General features: G+C 36.9%; 1 protein-coding gene across 1 annotated transcript in view; it reads left to right on the plus strand.

Annotated features, from left to right (window-relative positions):
- LOC150091450 (exportin-4-like) overlaps window positions 1-16,708 on the plus strand; it is a 748,459-nt gene that overhangs the window by 707,598 nt on the left and 24,153 nt on the right. Inside the window, exons 22-23 of the mRNA XM_090383995.1 lie at window positions 8,121-8,247; window positions 16,145-16,237. Coding sequence (XP_090240121.1) covers window positions 8,121-8,247; window positions 16,145-16,237 — 220 coding nt within the window. The remainder of the gene's footprint in view (window positions 1-8,120; window positions 8,248-16,144; window positions 16,238-16,708) is intronic.

Genomic DNA, 16,708 nt, shown 5'->3' on the forward strand with positions numbered 1-16,708 from the left:
TAACAGTACAAAATTTCTCAACACTGTGTATTGTCGAATGTACTTGCTCAATCTGAGAGAGAAGGATAATAAACGTGCTACAGAGGGGAAAACAACAAACTTATTGGAAGGGTTAAAAAAATTAATTTTCATCTTTAGGTTTTCATAACTAGGCATGTGACATCTTTTTCAATTTTTTTACTTAATAACAGAGAGTGGTCTTTCTAATTGTGTGGTCTCCATCCCACCCCCAATAGATCAGTTGGGGTGGGATGGAGTTTCGTCAATCGTATATAGGAATTTTGCTAGCAGAGACAAAGAGGTGATTATACCCTTGTATAATGCAATGGTCAGGACAAACCTTGAGTACTGCATACAGGTCTGGAGGCCTCATTTTAGGAAGGATGTAGAGTTGCTAGAACAAGTACACAGAAGGGCAACAAGATTGGTGAGAGAAACAAAGGGGTGCTCTTACAAAGAGAGGCTTAATACACCTCAATCAATCACCTGCGAGGTAATTGATTGAGCTGTATAAGGCCTTGAATGGATTCAGCAGGGATACTTCTGCTTGTTCAGATTAAGAACCTGAGGGGGACATAGATTCAAATTGAGGAAAGACAGTTGTAGAATAGATGTGTGGAATTTGCCTTAAGCCAGCGGATCGTTGATTGTTGGAACAAACTTCCATCTGTTGTTGTGGAACTTGATAACTTAAATAAATTTTAGGCTGAATTAGACAATCATTGGGAGTGACCGGATGGGTGAAATGGGAAGGCTTTTTTTTGGCTGATGCTATATAAGCTTGCTTTTTTGCATCATATGCCTCAACTACCTCAACTTTGGTCCTTGAGGTTGTCATAGACATTCTCTCAGATATGCCAGACAAGCTGTACTTGCTACCTGGGAGTCTAAAACGCTGATGGAACTGATATTCGGGTGACACTCAAGTCAAGTGGACCCAATTTCGGCGTAGTCCGGACGGTCTGTGGCAGCCAAATCCACTGCTTGCACCTTCACGGTGGTGGGACTGTTAGTAATCCTCGGTATAACCTCCATGCACAAGTACATGGTGGGTGACCACCCAGGTGTGAACCAACGTAAGCAGGGGTCGAGGTGTGGCGCCCACACCACATGGAGGAATGCTGTCCCTCTATGTTACCAGGCAGTACTAGGTGGTAGATGACTCTCATCAACTGGTGCAATACCACCACTTTGCTTATTGGAGGCTTGAAGTGGTGGAACCCATGTTTAGTCTCTAGAGCTAAGTTCCGGTCGACCCTTCCCTATCGCTTCCATCATGCAGTATGATTGATGCCTTTTGAGGTTATGATGAACATTGTGGTGAGATCCACTATTCCTTACATTTCGAGGGTACAGCTCTAAAACGGTGTTCGCAGGCCAGCCGCTAGTTAGTACACCGGACGGAACCTATTGGTAACACTGTAAGAGGCTTCCGGATCAGCTAGTGTATAATCTTGCTACCTCTACTCTGCCAGATAGTGACTGGAGGGAGTCCGAGTAGTGTGTATGCGGGGAGCATTGTCGAGGCCATGTGTATGCCATATCCAAAAATTTCGTTACTTCATACAGCATGTCTCACCCATGTTTTCTTACTATTGAATACACAATGAATTGTCAAACTAAAAGAAGCTTATCTGTGAAAAGATCTAAACCTCCCACGCACTTCCTAATTCATTTCACAAATATACACGGTCTCAATTCTAATCTCAACGATGTCCATTTCCACTTGCAGACTGCCAAACCCCATGTACTTTTTCTGACAGAATCTCAGTTATCAGTTGATTCAACTACTGCTCATCTCATGCCCAAATTATTCGCTGTATGATTCCTTTCACCTCAAAGGTGGTAATTGTGCATATGTCCATTCTGATATTCCCTGTCAGAGACTTGGCAATTTGGAATCTCCTCTCTTTGATCTTCTCTGGCTTAAAATCTCTCTACCTCATTGTGTCAAATTCATTTGTTGTCTCTACCGATCTCCCAACTCCACTAATCATTTGGAGCTCTTTGACTTCCTCTCTTTGCAACTTGACTTTCTCCAGTCCAACTTTCCAAACAGTGAGGTAATTTTCCTTGGTGATTTTAATGTTCACAATTCCAGCTGGCTTCCGTTTTCTAGTCACACCGACTCAGCTGATCGAGATGCTGAGGCTTTTGTAATTTTTTTTTTATGAAAACCCCAAACACGAAAGGTATCAAAGCCTATAGTACTTAGTACCGTGCATGGGTTGAAAAAGAAGTATAGGGGGGGGGGGGTTGCCGGAAACTTTGCTCTAGAGACTAAACATGGGTGTGACCACTTCAAGCCTCCAATAAGCAAAGTGGTGGTATTGCACCGGTTGATGAGTCATCTACCACCTGCAATTACTAATGACCTTGCACAGATTGTTCATTTACCTACAAGAAAACCGGACAATCCTAATCATACAGCCAATACGCTTGATCTTTTTCGCACAAACAACCCTTCTAAGTACATGGTCGAAGTGAGAGGTCCTTTAGGCACTTCAGATCACCACTTGGTGATTGTCTCTTCTCCAATGGAACCTTTATCTCGTGGATATTCCAAACCTCGTGTTGTTTGGCATTACAAGAATGCAAAATGGGATGCCCTGCGAGATTTCTTTTCTTCTTTTCCTTGGTCGTATTACTGTTTCAAAACTTCTGATGTCAGTGTTTGCTCATATTGTGTCAGTGAAATTATTCTTGCAGGAATGGAATTGTTTATCCCACACTCCACTTTAAAATCTCGTCCTTTATCTAAACCTTGGTTTTCCAATAAATGTGCTAAGGTTGTTCAAGTGAAGAATGTTGCATATCGTAATTGGCTTGTTTCTAATTCTCCAGTTTCATTTTCTGCGTACACCAAAGCTCGTAACAATTGTAAAGCAGTTATTAATCAATCAAAATTAGAGTTTGAACAGGCTAAGAGTAGAAAACTTGCTTCTTGCCCTAATAGTAGCCGAGCATTCTGGTCTCTTGCCAGAGCTATTGGCCGCAACCTTGCCCATCTCTGCTCCCACCTCTGTCCAAACCAGATGGTTCTGTTGTCACTACAGCCAAGGATAAAGCTGACCTGCTAGCATCCCATTTTTCTTCCAACTCGTGTATTAATGATCTTGGTAAAACAATTCCCACCATTCCCAACACGTTCCATTCAATGCTCCCTGTGGTCTTCCGTCAAAAGGTTGTCAGAAGGATTTTGACGAATCTTGATGCTAAGAAAGCTCCAGGTCCCGATGGTATTTCTCCACTTGTTCTCAAAACCTGTGCTCCTGAACTTACTCCTATTGTTTGCCACCTTTTTTCACTTTCTTATTCCAAAGGTGTTTTCCTTCTGCTTGGAAATTTGCTCATATCCAGCCAGTTCCTAAAAAAGGGTGAGAAATCCCTCCTATCCAATTATCGTCTCATTGCAATTACTTCTACTCTTTCTAAAGTAATGGAGAAATGAATTAACCGCCAACTCTTAAACTACCTAGAAACCTTCCGTCTGATCAACGATCGCCAGTATGGATTCCGTCAGTGTCGATCCACTGGTGTTATTCTGGCTTATGTTACCCATTTATGGACTAATTCAATGGAAAGGTTCGGTGAAACACAAGAAGTTGCTCTTGACATCTCAGAGGCTTTCGATCGTGTTTGGCATAAAGGTCTTCTAAACAAGCTTCCATCTTTTGGTTTGCTAATTGTTTTTAGTAATTGGTTATCCAGTTTTCTCTCTGATCGCTCACTGAGGTTGATGGTAGATGGCTCTCTGTCTTCTAACTTCTCCACTAATGCCGGTGTCCCCCAAGGATCAGTTCTTTCCCCCACTCTTTTCCTCTTGTATATTAATGACCTTCTTCCATTAACTGGAAATCCTATCCATAGTTTTGCCGATGATAGCACACTGTATTCCACTTTCCATTTTGAGAAACCTTGTCCTGCTCAATCAGCTTCAACTTCTCGAAAATCTGCTACCAATTCCTTAAGTGCCGATTTTCAGGTAATTCTCCAGTGGGGCAAAGACAACTTAGTTGATTCCAACCCTTCTAAAACTCAGTCTTTTCTTATATCTCGCAAAAAGGATTCTATTGCTCCTATGCCTATGCTATAGAAATTTGAAGTGACACTTCAATTTCTAGGAAAAATGATATCTCTCTTGGGGATTACCCTGACTTCTAATCTCTCTTGGCACAAGCACATTACAAATATTGCTTCCTCTGCATCTAAAAAACTTGGTTTTCTCTTTCGCTCTCGGCGTTACTTTTCTTCCAAACATCTGCTCACTCTGTATAAATTGCAAATCTGTCCTGCCATGGAATATTGTTCCCACAACTGGGGTGGTGTCCCCAAAACCTCTCTCAGGCTTCTCGATTCCATTCAGAAAATGGCAGTTAGGTTAATTAATGATTCATCTCTAACAGAGTCTCTCCACTCGCTCTCTCATAGACGTACTGTTTCTGCTGCTTGCCTCTTCTACAGATACTTCCGTGTGCACTGTTCTTCTGAATTGGCTTCTATAATTCCCGCTTTCTCTTTCAAAACAGTCCGAACGCGTGCCGCCACCAGCCAACATCCATTTACTGTCCAACTTCAAACTCACAGAACCAACTTTTCATCTTCCTCGTTTATTCATTGAACTGCCGTTTTCTGGAACAACCTTCCTTCATATGTATTTCCTGAAGATTACAGTCTACAGAAGTTCAAGTCCAATGTCAACAAATATCTTCTTTCGTCTTCTCAACCTCCAACCCAAGCACGGTACTAAGTACTATAGGTTCTAATACCTCTCGTGTTTAGGGTTTACATAAAAAAAAAAAAAAAAAAAAAAAAAAAAATAATGCTAATTGCTGACTTTTGTTTTTTGTATAACTTGTTGTATATAGATTCTAAAGCGAGAGTACGAATATTTTGGGAAATTATCTGTTGTGTAATAGTTGTATCTATACAAAAAATTCTGGCTCACTCTGTCTTCCTGCACTGTTACTTATTCATTAAACTTTGCAATGCAGTGCTATTCTTGCAAATTACAGATGGTTATAGAGTGCTTGCATGAACTAGTGACCAGTTTGTTACTTGAGAGCAGATGAGAGTGCTCAGTGTGTAGATACATTGGTAACAATTTTAAAGACTAAGTAGTGTAAAGGCATCGTTTGATTTCATCTCATATTGTGGCTACCCTCACAAGATACCAGGTATTGCAGTACTTCGAATAAATAGTGCTTCTCTAGTAGAGGAGGCTACTGTTATTTATTCTCAGTGGGCACCACCAGCCAGATGCATTTCGGTTGTTGTTGACTCACTCATTGGTGGGCGGGCAGGTACCCTGATAATGCAGACATGCCATCATGGTTGCGAAGTTAATTCCACAATATGAGAGATGCCAAATGGTGAAGATGATGATAATATTTTAAAGACTAAATGCACAAGGCATAATAAGTTATGGGTTGAAATTAACTATATAATATCGGTGTAAATACCGATATTATATAGTGAAGTTAGCCACAATATGAGATAAAATCAAACGATGCCTTTACAGTACTTATGTAGTTAAATTGATGGGTAAATTATGCTGTATTTATACTGATATTATATAATTGGTAACAATGTACATTTAACATGTGTACAGTAGTCATGGAAGATTACTATACAAATTTTGGAGCCGTATGGCCTTATGGGCAAGTTGCTACAATGGACAAAAGATGGTTGAGTGGGAGAAGACAGAGTGGTAATCAATGGCCACTGCCCTTTGTGGACTAATGTTATTATTGGAGTCCCCCCAGGGTTTGGCATTGGCCCACTGTTGTTTTGTATATTTATCAATGATATTGATGAAGGAATATTTGGCTTAATGTTCAAGTATGCAGATGATACAAAGGATGGCAGGGTTGTTAATGACAGTAATGGTAGTGTGCTACTGCAACAGGATCTAGAAATGTTGGGCAGATGGGCCGAGAAGTGGCAACTGAAGTTTAATATTGACAAATGCAAAGTTACTGCATATGGGTAGCAGTAACTCCAGACTAACATACTACACTTGGGGTAGTCGAGAATGAAAAGGACCTGGAGGTAATTGTGCAGTCAGATATGAAGTTTTTTGAGCAGTGCAGACAGGCTGCAAGAGTAGCTCATGGTGTCTTGTTAATGATATACAGAAATTTTGCTAGCAGGGGTATGGAGGTGATTGTCCCCTTATATAAGGCAATGGTCAGGCTACACGTTGCCTACTGCATACAGGTCTGGAGGCCTCATTTTATGACGGATGTAGAGCTGGTGGATCGAGTACTGATAATGGCAATGAGATTGGTGAGTTTATCAAAGGGTTGCTCTTACCAAGAAAGACTTAAGTTCTGCTAATTGCAGCATCTGGTGACTAGACACCTGCGAGGTGATCTAATTGAGGTGTATAAGGCCTAGAATGGTTTGAGCACGGGATTCAACCTCTTGCTCAGATTACTCACCTGAGTGGACATAAATTCAAATTGAGGAAAGACAATTGTAGAATAGATGTGTGGAAATTTGCCTTTAGCCCATGGGTGGTTGATAGTTGGAACGAAATTCCGTCTTGTAGTAGAAGTCAAAATCAAATAAGTTCAAGGCAGAACAAGACAAGCATTTGGAGTGAATGGATGGGTGAAATGGGAAGATTTTTTTTTTGGCTGATGCTATGTAAGCTTGCTTTGTTGCATTATATGTCTCTACTAATGCTAATTTAAGGACAGTTGTGAAATTTTACTTGATCATGTGGAAGTAAATTTATTTTTTGAGTGTGTAAATGTAAATTGTATTTATAGAAGAGATTAACCGTGAATCTGCTACTTTGATTAGCTGAGTTAAAAGGCAAAATATGTAAAAACTTCCATTGAACAATGCTAACATTTGAAATTTTTTTTTTGTTGCATATTATTTATTTTTAATGTTTTCCTTTCATGCAGCTTCCATGATTAATATTTCATATAAATAGTGACTTATTTACATACACAAAAAAAAAAAAAAAAGATTTAATTCCACAAGACAAAATTTTTTGCCTGTAATAAAATGATTTGTATTTAATTATAGCTTGAAGCCAGCTGACGTATGGTGTTCCTATAATTCACTGTGTAGGAAACATACATTTGTGTGAGAAATGGAATGTTGTGTCATTTGTTAATAAATCTAACAATATTTTTGTCTATGTATGTGGCAAGTGGCCCAAATGTAGAGAGAGAGAGAGAGTGAGCGAGAGAGACATTGCTTGTTTCAAAGATTGTTTGTTCTCAGTGAAAAAAAAAAGATAAAGAAGCACAAGGCCAAGTATAATATAACATATTGATTATTAAATTGATCCAAGCACAATCTGACTTCAAATTCGCTTTTCACAATTTGTGTAAAGTCGGGAATCCATAGCTGTAGAAACAGACATCACCATACCACCAAACAAATCAGTATCACAGTGGAACTAGTCACTGTTATTCTACAGTGACTAGTTCCAGTGCATCTGATTTTCCTATTGACAAATCGGTTACAGCTGCAGCATCATAAACCTTGTTAATTAGTTTCTGAGCATGCATTAATTCTGTATGGAATGGAATTATAATTTATTCCCCCTTTTCAGCAGAATTCTTCCTTCACATTGTTACTTATCCATAGTTCCACAAACAAGGAATAATGCTGGTGGGCGGAGTCATTCTTTATGCATATAATATTCATATGGAGAACAGCACATTGGAAGTTACTAATTTATAGTTAGAGTAATATAATGAATGGAGAGTAAGAAGTGAATAAACAACAGATTTTTCTAATTTGTTATTCTGTTCTTCATTTCTGCACTTTTTACCTATTTGAATATAAATTAGTGAATATATATATATATTTTTTTTTTTTTTTTTTTTTGTTTTTTATAAGCTGTTGTATAGTGTATTTTTACTGTATAGTTGTAAGTGCAGGCCCCTCCCCCATTGATATCTAGAATTTTCATAGTATTTTGATAATTTATTTTATAATATGAGATTAAATGCCAGTTTAAATTAATGGTCTGTTGGTATTAGAAAAGAATTCAAACAGGAATTCCAAAATTGCCATTTAAAAATAACACACAAATATTAAATAATAGATTATTAGGTATTTAACAGTAAATCCTTAACCATTGCTATATTTACTCCCGAAGTAACATCAATGTGTTTAGATTTCCTGTCAGTGCTGGGATTATATGTTTATTATAACCATATAGTAAAATCATCTCTTGAGGATCCATTGATTCTAGAACTTTTGCAACCATTCTTAAAGGTAAGTCAAAAAAAAATCTAAAGTGAATATTCTCTAATAGTTTTGTGAACTCTCAGAGAAAAACTATTTCATTGTGGTTAAACAGAATGGATCTAAGAAATTTTAATGTGATCATTTATGAATAGCTTCCGTTATAATATAAGTACTGTAAAAGTAAACTGTAATATTCTTAAATTACAATAGCAAAAAAAAAAAAAAGAAAAGGAAAAAAAAAAAAAGACAACTAATTTGGGTTACATTTTTATATATTCACGCACAGAACCCTTATGAATTTATAATATTGCCATGTATGAATATATATTTTTTTAATCTCCTAGCGACTATAAATGGAAAAAGATTGGTATTGATATTGTTTTCATAGTATAATCATCTGATACCTTACTTAAGCCTAATAGTTTCTGGCTTAATTAAGGTTAAGAATAACACTTTCCAAAGGCACATCCATCAGAATGTGAGTATAATAAATATCGTTCCAAGAGTTGTCTCTTAGTGAAGAAGAATTAAGTAAAAAAGTATAATAATACTTTAAGTACTTTCATCATTTTCTTGCTCAAAACCACTCGTTTAGATAGGATTGTGAAATGTCTAGTGAATCATCAGACTTCTGCTGAAAGGTATTAAAAACATTATCATAATTGGCCACTCCATTTTTGGATGGTAATTTTCTAAATTCCTTGAACAAATACTACAAATTGCAGACTACAGGAAAAGTTATTATACTTGATATTAAAAGATATGTCTGATGGAGTGAACTGTAAAGTACAAACCACAAAAATACAATCAAGAGATGATTGTACTTTTGTGGTTTGTACTTTAAAGCTTAATATCATCAAACTTTAGTTGAAAGTTTGATGAGTACTTTAAAAATTGTTGATATATAGAATATACCAAAAATGTTAGCATGATTGGCCATTATGCAAAAGTTGAACATAAGCCGAAGCCTTGGTGGTTGAATATTTTGTAACACCAAGTACTTTTGTTACATGATCAGTAACTTCCCCTTTAGACTTTACATTTGGAAATCAATTCATCAAATTTGATTTCAAAGGTATACTGAAAACTATTGACCATTAGCATGATTAACCATTTTGCAAAAGTTGAATATAAGCCAAAGCCTTTGGTCTTTATTGGAAGCAAGATCTCCCCTATAATCAAATTCAGATGGTATATAAGTGTATAATTTTTTGATTTTCATTAGTGCATTTCAGTAATGAAAATCAAGTAAAATACTCTACTATTACACAATGTTTAAATTTTACTCAGTGTTCAATGTTCACAAGAGTGTTTTGATATATTATCAGTATTTGATTATGCAAATTGCCTTTACATTTTGTGAATTGTTCTTGTATATATGTAAAAATTTATGAAGTGAGGAAGGTGGAGTGTGAAGATCTAGGAATGAGTCAGTTTATGGTAAGTAGTGTTCACTAGATCCACTCTAAAGAGTGAGTATATAAAAACTTAAATTTAATCCCGAGAGATCAGTTTAGAGAAAATTAAGGGACTACAATAAGTATACAGAGAGAGAGAAATAATAATTATTTTGTTGTTTAAATACTGCCAACTTGTCATATAGCAGTGACTACAATCTGTAAGCTGTTCTCCCCAGGATTTCTATGTAAAGTGCAGTAAAGGGTTATCTAGCACCAGTGCAATAGTAAGATATTTTTGCACCCTAGGCAAATCAAGCATTTTGCACCCTTTACAAAATTTTAACTAGTAGTTAATAAAAGAATTTTATACTTGTATTCAAACATTCTCTATATTTAATACTATTAAATTGGCCAACATGGCAATTCTATAAGAATATGTAAATGCATCAATAAATCAATCAATTTTTAAATCTTAATTTTTTTTTTCATTCTGCATTTCAAATGGAAATAATGAAATACGTTAATATATTATTACAACCAATTAAAGTTGATTTTTTGTTCAGGCTAGGAACATGCCGACTAGCTTATCGAAATCTAATGACTTCACCGTTTGATATTGAATTGACAGAATTGCAAAGGAATTAAGTCATTATTGACTTGTTGAGGCTCGTTTAAAATTCTTTATTATTTTTAATTTACTGAAGCTTCTTTCTGCCACAGCATTTCTGACAGGAAATGTAAGGAATATCCTCAACAATATGTCTACATTTGGAAATACCTCTCTCAGATCACTGTCAACAAAATATTGTAGCATTTCTAGTTGAAATATTTCTTTTACGTCAAATTGTGAAAAATGTTTTTTCAATGAACTCAGCTCAAGATGTAGCTCCTTGAAATCTACATCATCAGAATATTATTCACTTAAGATTATGGAATACATTTTAATTTCATCATTGGTTGAATTCATTAAAATTTTGAATTTTTCATACATTTCGACTTATTTTTAGTCTCACTTTAACAGCTCTTTGGATGTTTTATGACTCAGTTGCAATGTTTAAACCTTAGCAGATTTTTTCAGAAGTTTGATAATATTCGTCAATTTTTTTTCGATGCTTTCAATCTTTGATTATAAATCCAGCAAAAGTGTCACCGCTTTTTGAAAATTACAATTTTTATTTTCATAATCAATTATAGATATGTAATTTTTTGCAGTTGCATCATTCTTGCTCAATTTGTTTAAAACTTGGAGTAATTCTTTAATTTCATGCCGAATAGCTCACATTAGCTTTAGAACATCTTGTTAAGCACTGCTGTTTGACAGACACTTTCATTGTTTTGATCACTTAATTCCATCTATAAGTTGATCCTGATAAGTATGTTTAAAACATATCAACCTTATTGAAATATGAGCAGACCTCTTTGCTAGTTTTCTCAAAGGAATTAATGCATCATAAAATTTAAACTGTGCTCACAACATGGTACATAGTGGGTATATTTACAGACTTTTAATATTCTTGATTGGACTCTCTTGTTACACCCTCTCATATTTTTACCATTGTCATATGATTGAGTGCGCATCATAGTGATATCCAAACCATCGTTCTCTAATTTAGTTAAAATTTTTCAATAATATGGTCTCCTGTTTTTCACAAATATTATTAGTCTCTAAATGATTCTTCAATGCACACTGATTTATTTTCCTTATCAACGTTAACATATCATATTAATTCCGCACTAACTCAAAATATTTTTCTTTTTGAACTTCTTTAATTTTTATCATTTAAACCTTGTTAGCCATTAAGTCGAGTATTTCGTTCTGAATAGAAGGTGTAAAATAAGATTTCTGTTTTTTTTGTACTCTGATATATGCTGCTTTGGAACTAAGTCATATTCACTGATAATTTCTGTTGTCAATAGAAAGACTCCAATTAGATATTTTGCCAAATTTATTAGTATTGGCAATGGCCACATGGTGCAAGGAAGCATATGGCTTATGCTGCAAAAAAAAAATAAAATAAAATAATAAGAATAATAATAATAAGAAGAAGAATATAAAAAAATAATCATTAATAAGAGAAAAGCAAATGGACAACCTATGCATTTTCCACTTTGAACTTTCAAAAGCTGACCTTTGAATTTTCTCAAACTGTCAGCCTCTACCACCCATTAGGGTAACTTATTCCAGTAAATTTTAACTCGTTGACTAAAATAAAGATTAAGTCACCATCCATTGTGGGGATCCTCCACGATGGATAAGAGAGGCCAATTAATTGAAATATTCCTAGATAACCATAATCTGACTGTATTAAACACTGGCTCTCCAACTGTAGGTAACTGGTTCAGTTACCTACAGGTACAACATCTGCCATAGACTTATCCATCTGCTCAGCATCTCTTTTTCCAAGTATGGAATGGTTGGTGTTGAATGATCCATTCTACAGTGACCATTTTCCCATCATCAGCTCAATACAAACACAGGTCGTATCATGCCCTAAAGCCCGCACATCTTGGAATTTCCACAAAGCAGACTGGAAAAACTACTCTACTTGTGTCCTTCTCAACAAACAGTATGTACAGCTACAGCATATTGATGACGTAACCGGACACATTACCAGCCATATATTATCGGCAGCCAAAATTTCCATTCCAACCAGAGCAAGCTGGTACACCAAAACCAGTGGTGGAATCAAGATTGTTCCATAGCGAAAGTAGAAAAAAAACCGTGCTTGGAACCAATTTCGCAAATTCCCCACTACTGCAAACCTTATAGTTTTCAAAAAACTGAGAGCCAAATCAAGACAAATTAGGAAAAAAGCAAAACGTGACTCCTGGATTAACTTCGCCTCAACTATTAACAAAAATACTGACACTCGGATTATCTGGAAAAAAAATACAAGCTCTCAATGGAAAGTTTCTACCGTTACAGTCTCCAATAATACAGTGGAATGGGCAGGGCCTATCCTCTCCTACTGACATCACAAATGCTTTAGCAGAATCTTTCTATAATACTTCCGCCTCTACCACTTATGTGACTGCTTTTCAGAGAATTAAAACTAATGAAGAACGTAAAAAAATGAATTTTTCAACTAATCTCCTACTTCCATATAACCAGCCCTTTGCTATAGCTGAACTCAAAGAATCCTTGAGTAAATCTCCAAATACTCAGCAGGACAGCATTCACTACAGAATGCTTAAACATCTGTGTGAAGCTGATCTGTACACACCACAGATCAATTTCACACACTATATTTTATAACAGGATCTTCTCAGAAAACACATATCCTCTCTCATGGCGTCATTACTATATTTGTGCAATACCAAAACCGGGAAAAGATACCTCTCTAGTTCAGAATTACAGACCAATATCATTGACAAGCTGTTTGGGCAAGATCTTCGAAAGGATGGTGCACAAGAGGCTCACCTGGATTCTAGACTCCCAAAATCTGCTTTCTGATCACCAATATGGCAGGCGCCTCCGTAGCCACACGCTTCTTGATTAGACCGGGGTTCAAGCCCGTCACCACCAAATACGGAGGATGCGGAAAGGTCAGGGAATGACCACTGCATATCCCAGAGCAATATGGCCTTAGTTGCTAATGCTCCTAAAAACCAAAACAACAAACACCAATATGGCTTCCGCAAAACAGGTCCACCCTATATTTACTTGTCAAAATTGAATCCAACATCCTTGGATTCAAAATCCCAAGCCTTCATCAGGAGACAATGTTTAGTTATAGTCAACCTGGATATTCAGAAAGCATTCGACGCCACATGGCGTCATGGTATTATCAAAGATATGCACCAGTTAGGGTTGAGAGGCTATCTTCCTCAAATTATTCAGAACTTTTTAAAGTTACGTACCTTTTAAGTCAGATTTCAAAACTTCCTATCAACATCTCACGTTCAAGAAGAGGGTGTCCCACAGGGTTCCATACTGAGTCCTTCCATGTTGATCAGTTAGGGTCAACAATATATTGGAAGATCTTCCAAAAACTATTGAAGTATATATGCAGATGACCTCACCATATCGTGCCAGTCACAAAATATGAATACTATCGAAAGACAGTTACAAATTACTCTAAACAGAATAGAATCAATCGTGGACTTTATGCAATGGATACCATCTTGCTGAACAGAAATCCACTACCACTCATTTCTGCAAACTCCGGTCATTTCATCCTGATCCTGAGTTAAAGATAAAAAATGTGTCGGTTCCTCTTGTTAACACCGTCCATTTTCTTGGCCTGATATTAGATAGAAAACTGAACTTTCAAGCACATATGGCCTATCTTCGAACCATCTGCTTGAAGAAATTGAATATCCTTCGGTGTGTGTCATCCGTGTCATGGGGCGCTGATCGGCATATGCTTATCCATATTTATAGAGCTCTCATCAGGTTCCGTTTGGACTATGGTTCTCCAGTGTATGACTCTGCAAGAAAGAATACTTTAGAGCAATTAAATAGCATCCAGCACAATGCCCTTTGAGTTTCTCTAGAGGCTTTCAGAACCTCCCGAGTCTAGAGCCTTTACATTGAAGCCCACGAACCTCCCTTACATCTTCAGAGGAAAACATTGCTTTTGATATATGCCACAAAAATCTGCAGTCTTCCCCCTCACCCTAATTGGAGATGTCTGTACAATACCGAATGGGACTCATTTTACAACAGTAAACCAAATGAAAACAGACCTGCTGCACTTAGACTTAAAGAACTAACTCAAACGTGGAATATTGAAATCGGCAATATATATCAGGACATAACACCGCCTGATGCACCCTGGACATCCGTGCAATTTACAATGACTATTTCCAACAGTGGAGAAAGAACACCTTGTCTCCCTTCAATATTGCACGGTTACACGAAACTCATTCTGCTTCTAATTCACAGGCCTGTAAGATCTATACAGACGGATCAAAAACTGAGACCCAAGTAGGTGCTGTGGCAATCTTTCCATCATTCAGCACTTCTGTCTCATTACCTGTAGAATGTAGTATCTTCACTGCTGAGCTTTATGCTATTAACTTGGCTCTAGATCATATTACTCAACTTCTAATTTCATCTGCCTTAATATATATGAGGCGCCTCCGTAGCCAGGTGGGAAGGAGCAGCAGTGCGTAGCACACGCTTCTTGATTAGACCGGGGTTCGAGCCCGTCACCACCAAATACGGAGGATGCGGAAAGGTTAAGGAATGACCACCGCATATCCTGGAGCAATATGGCCTTAGTTGCTAATGCTCCTAAAAAAACCAAACAACAACAACAACTGCCTTAATATACATTGACTCGCTCAGTGCTGTCTCTGCCATAAATAGTAATACCAGCTGCTCTCACCCTGTAATAAAACAAATCCATTCTAAATTACTTGTGTGTAATGAGTCAAGCCAAACTGTGACATTCTGCTGGATCCCTGGTCATTCTGGAATAGCAGGAAATGAAAGAGCATATCTTGCAGCCAAACAACCAGATACTACTCTTTTGCAGACTTTTCAAACCCTATATACTGATTATAAACATTATCTGTAAAGCATGTTACAATAGCCGGTCACTAATCTGGAGAGGTTATCCAGGAAACAAACTATACCAAATAAAACCAGAACCAAAGCTGTGGCTCTCCAGCTTCCAGAAAAGCAGATGAGAAGAAACAATTTTAGGAAGGCTCAGGATTGGGCATACTCATCTCACTCACCTGTATCTATTAACTAATGACAGCACTCCCCAATGTACATCATGTCAAGTACAACTGACCATTCGCCATTTGTTAGTGGACTGTCCCCACTTTCAAAACATCCGCTTAGACACTTTTAAATCAATTCATCTCTAACAGAGTCTCTCCACTCGCTGTCTCATAGATGTACTGTTTCTGCTGCATGCCTCTTCTACAGATATTTCCATGGGCACTGTTCTTCTGAATCGGTTTCTATAATTCCCGCTCTCTCTTTCAAAACAGTCCGAACACGTGCCGCCAACATCCATTTACTGTCCAACTTCAAACTCACAGAACCAACTTTTCATCTTCCTCGTTTATTCATTCACCTGCCATTTTCTGGAACAACCTTCCTTCATATGTATTTCCTGAAAATTACAGTCTACAGAAGTTCAAGTCCAATGTCAACAAATATCTTCTTTCGTCTTCTCAACCTCCAACCCAAGCACGTTACTAAGTACTATAGGTTCTAATACCTCTCGTGTTTGGGGGTTTACATAAAAAAAAAAAAAAAAAAAAAAGAGCAGTACACTAAATTGCCAAGCCACAAATTGAGAAAACAATACACAATGAAGTTAATCAATAGATTTCCAGTGTTACACTGAAAAGTAAATAAAATGGCCCTCAGCCTAAGTTTGTGATATAGTTTGGATAATCTGTTTATTAGAAGCATCAGTTTTTTTTTTTTTTTTTTTTTTTAATTCTGATTTATAGAATTCAGAAGTACAGGTGTATATACATTTAAATTCGTAAAATGTCATATTTGAGTTTTACTACTATTTTACTGAAAAATGTGATTTTTTTTCTTCTTTTCATAGATAATAATGGAAATGGTAATGTTTCAACCTCTTGATGCAGATCTTACACAGATTGCTGGAAATTCATTGTATGCTCTTATATGTTGCTTCCAGGCAAGTTAAAAAGCTTGTTAATAATAACTAGTTTATAATTTTTTATTTTGCTTTTTTATGATATTAGTTGATATTAGATTATAAGTTGATGTTAGGCTAGTATTGCAAGAAGTACTATGGCAAAAATTTTATAGTCAAATTTGAAGCAAATGTATAGAATACTCTCATAAGAAATTAACATTTAGTAATGGTATATTTCTTCTTCTTCTTCTTCTTCGGTCCTTAGCTGGCAGCTGGGGGAGGCGGTTGGCCACGCAACCAGTATGCTGCTGTAGGTGCCGCAGGGTTTCGGACTTGCTCTGTGATGTTCTTCCATACCTTACGATCCATGGCTTCAGTCCTGGCCTGGTTAAGGTCGAGACGTCAGCTCTTCAAGTCATCTTCCACTTGCTTGGCCCACGTTTTCCTAGGCGCGGTCCGTTGGATGCTCCATTGGGTGGGTCGTTGTCTCCAAAGGAGTGTGGATGGTAT

Source organism: Mastigoproctus giganteus, chromosome 1, assembly GCF_048544385.1.
Source record: "Mastigoproctus giganteus isolate SK-2022 chromosome 1, ASM4854438v1, whole genome shotgun sequence".
Lineage (NCBI taxonomy): Eukaryota > Metazoa > Arthropoda > Arachnida > Uropygi > Thelyphonidae > Mastigoproctus > Mastigoproctus giganteus.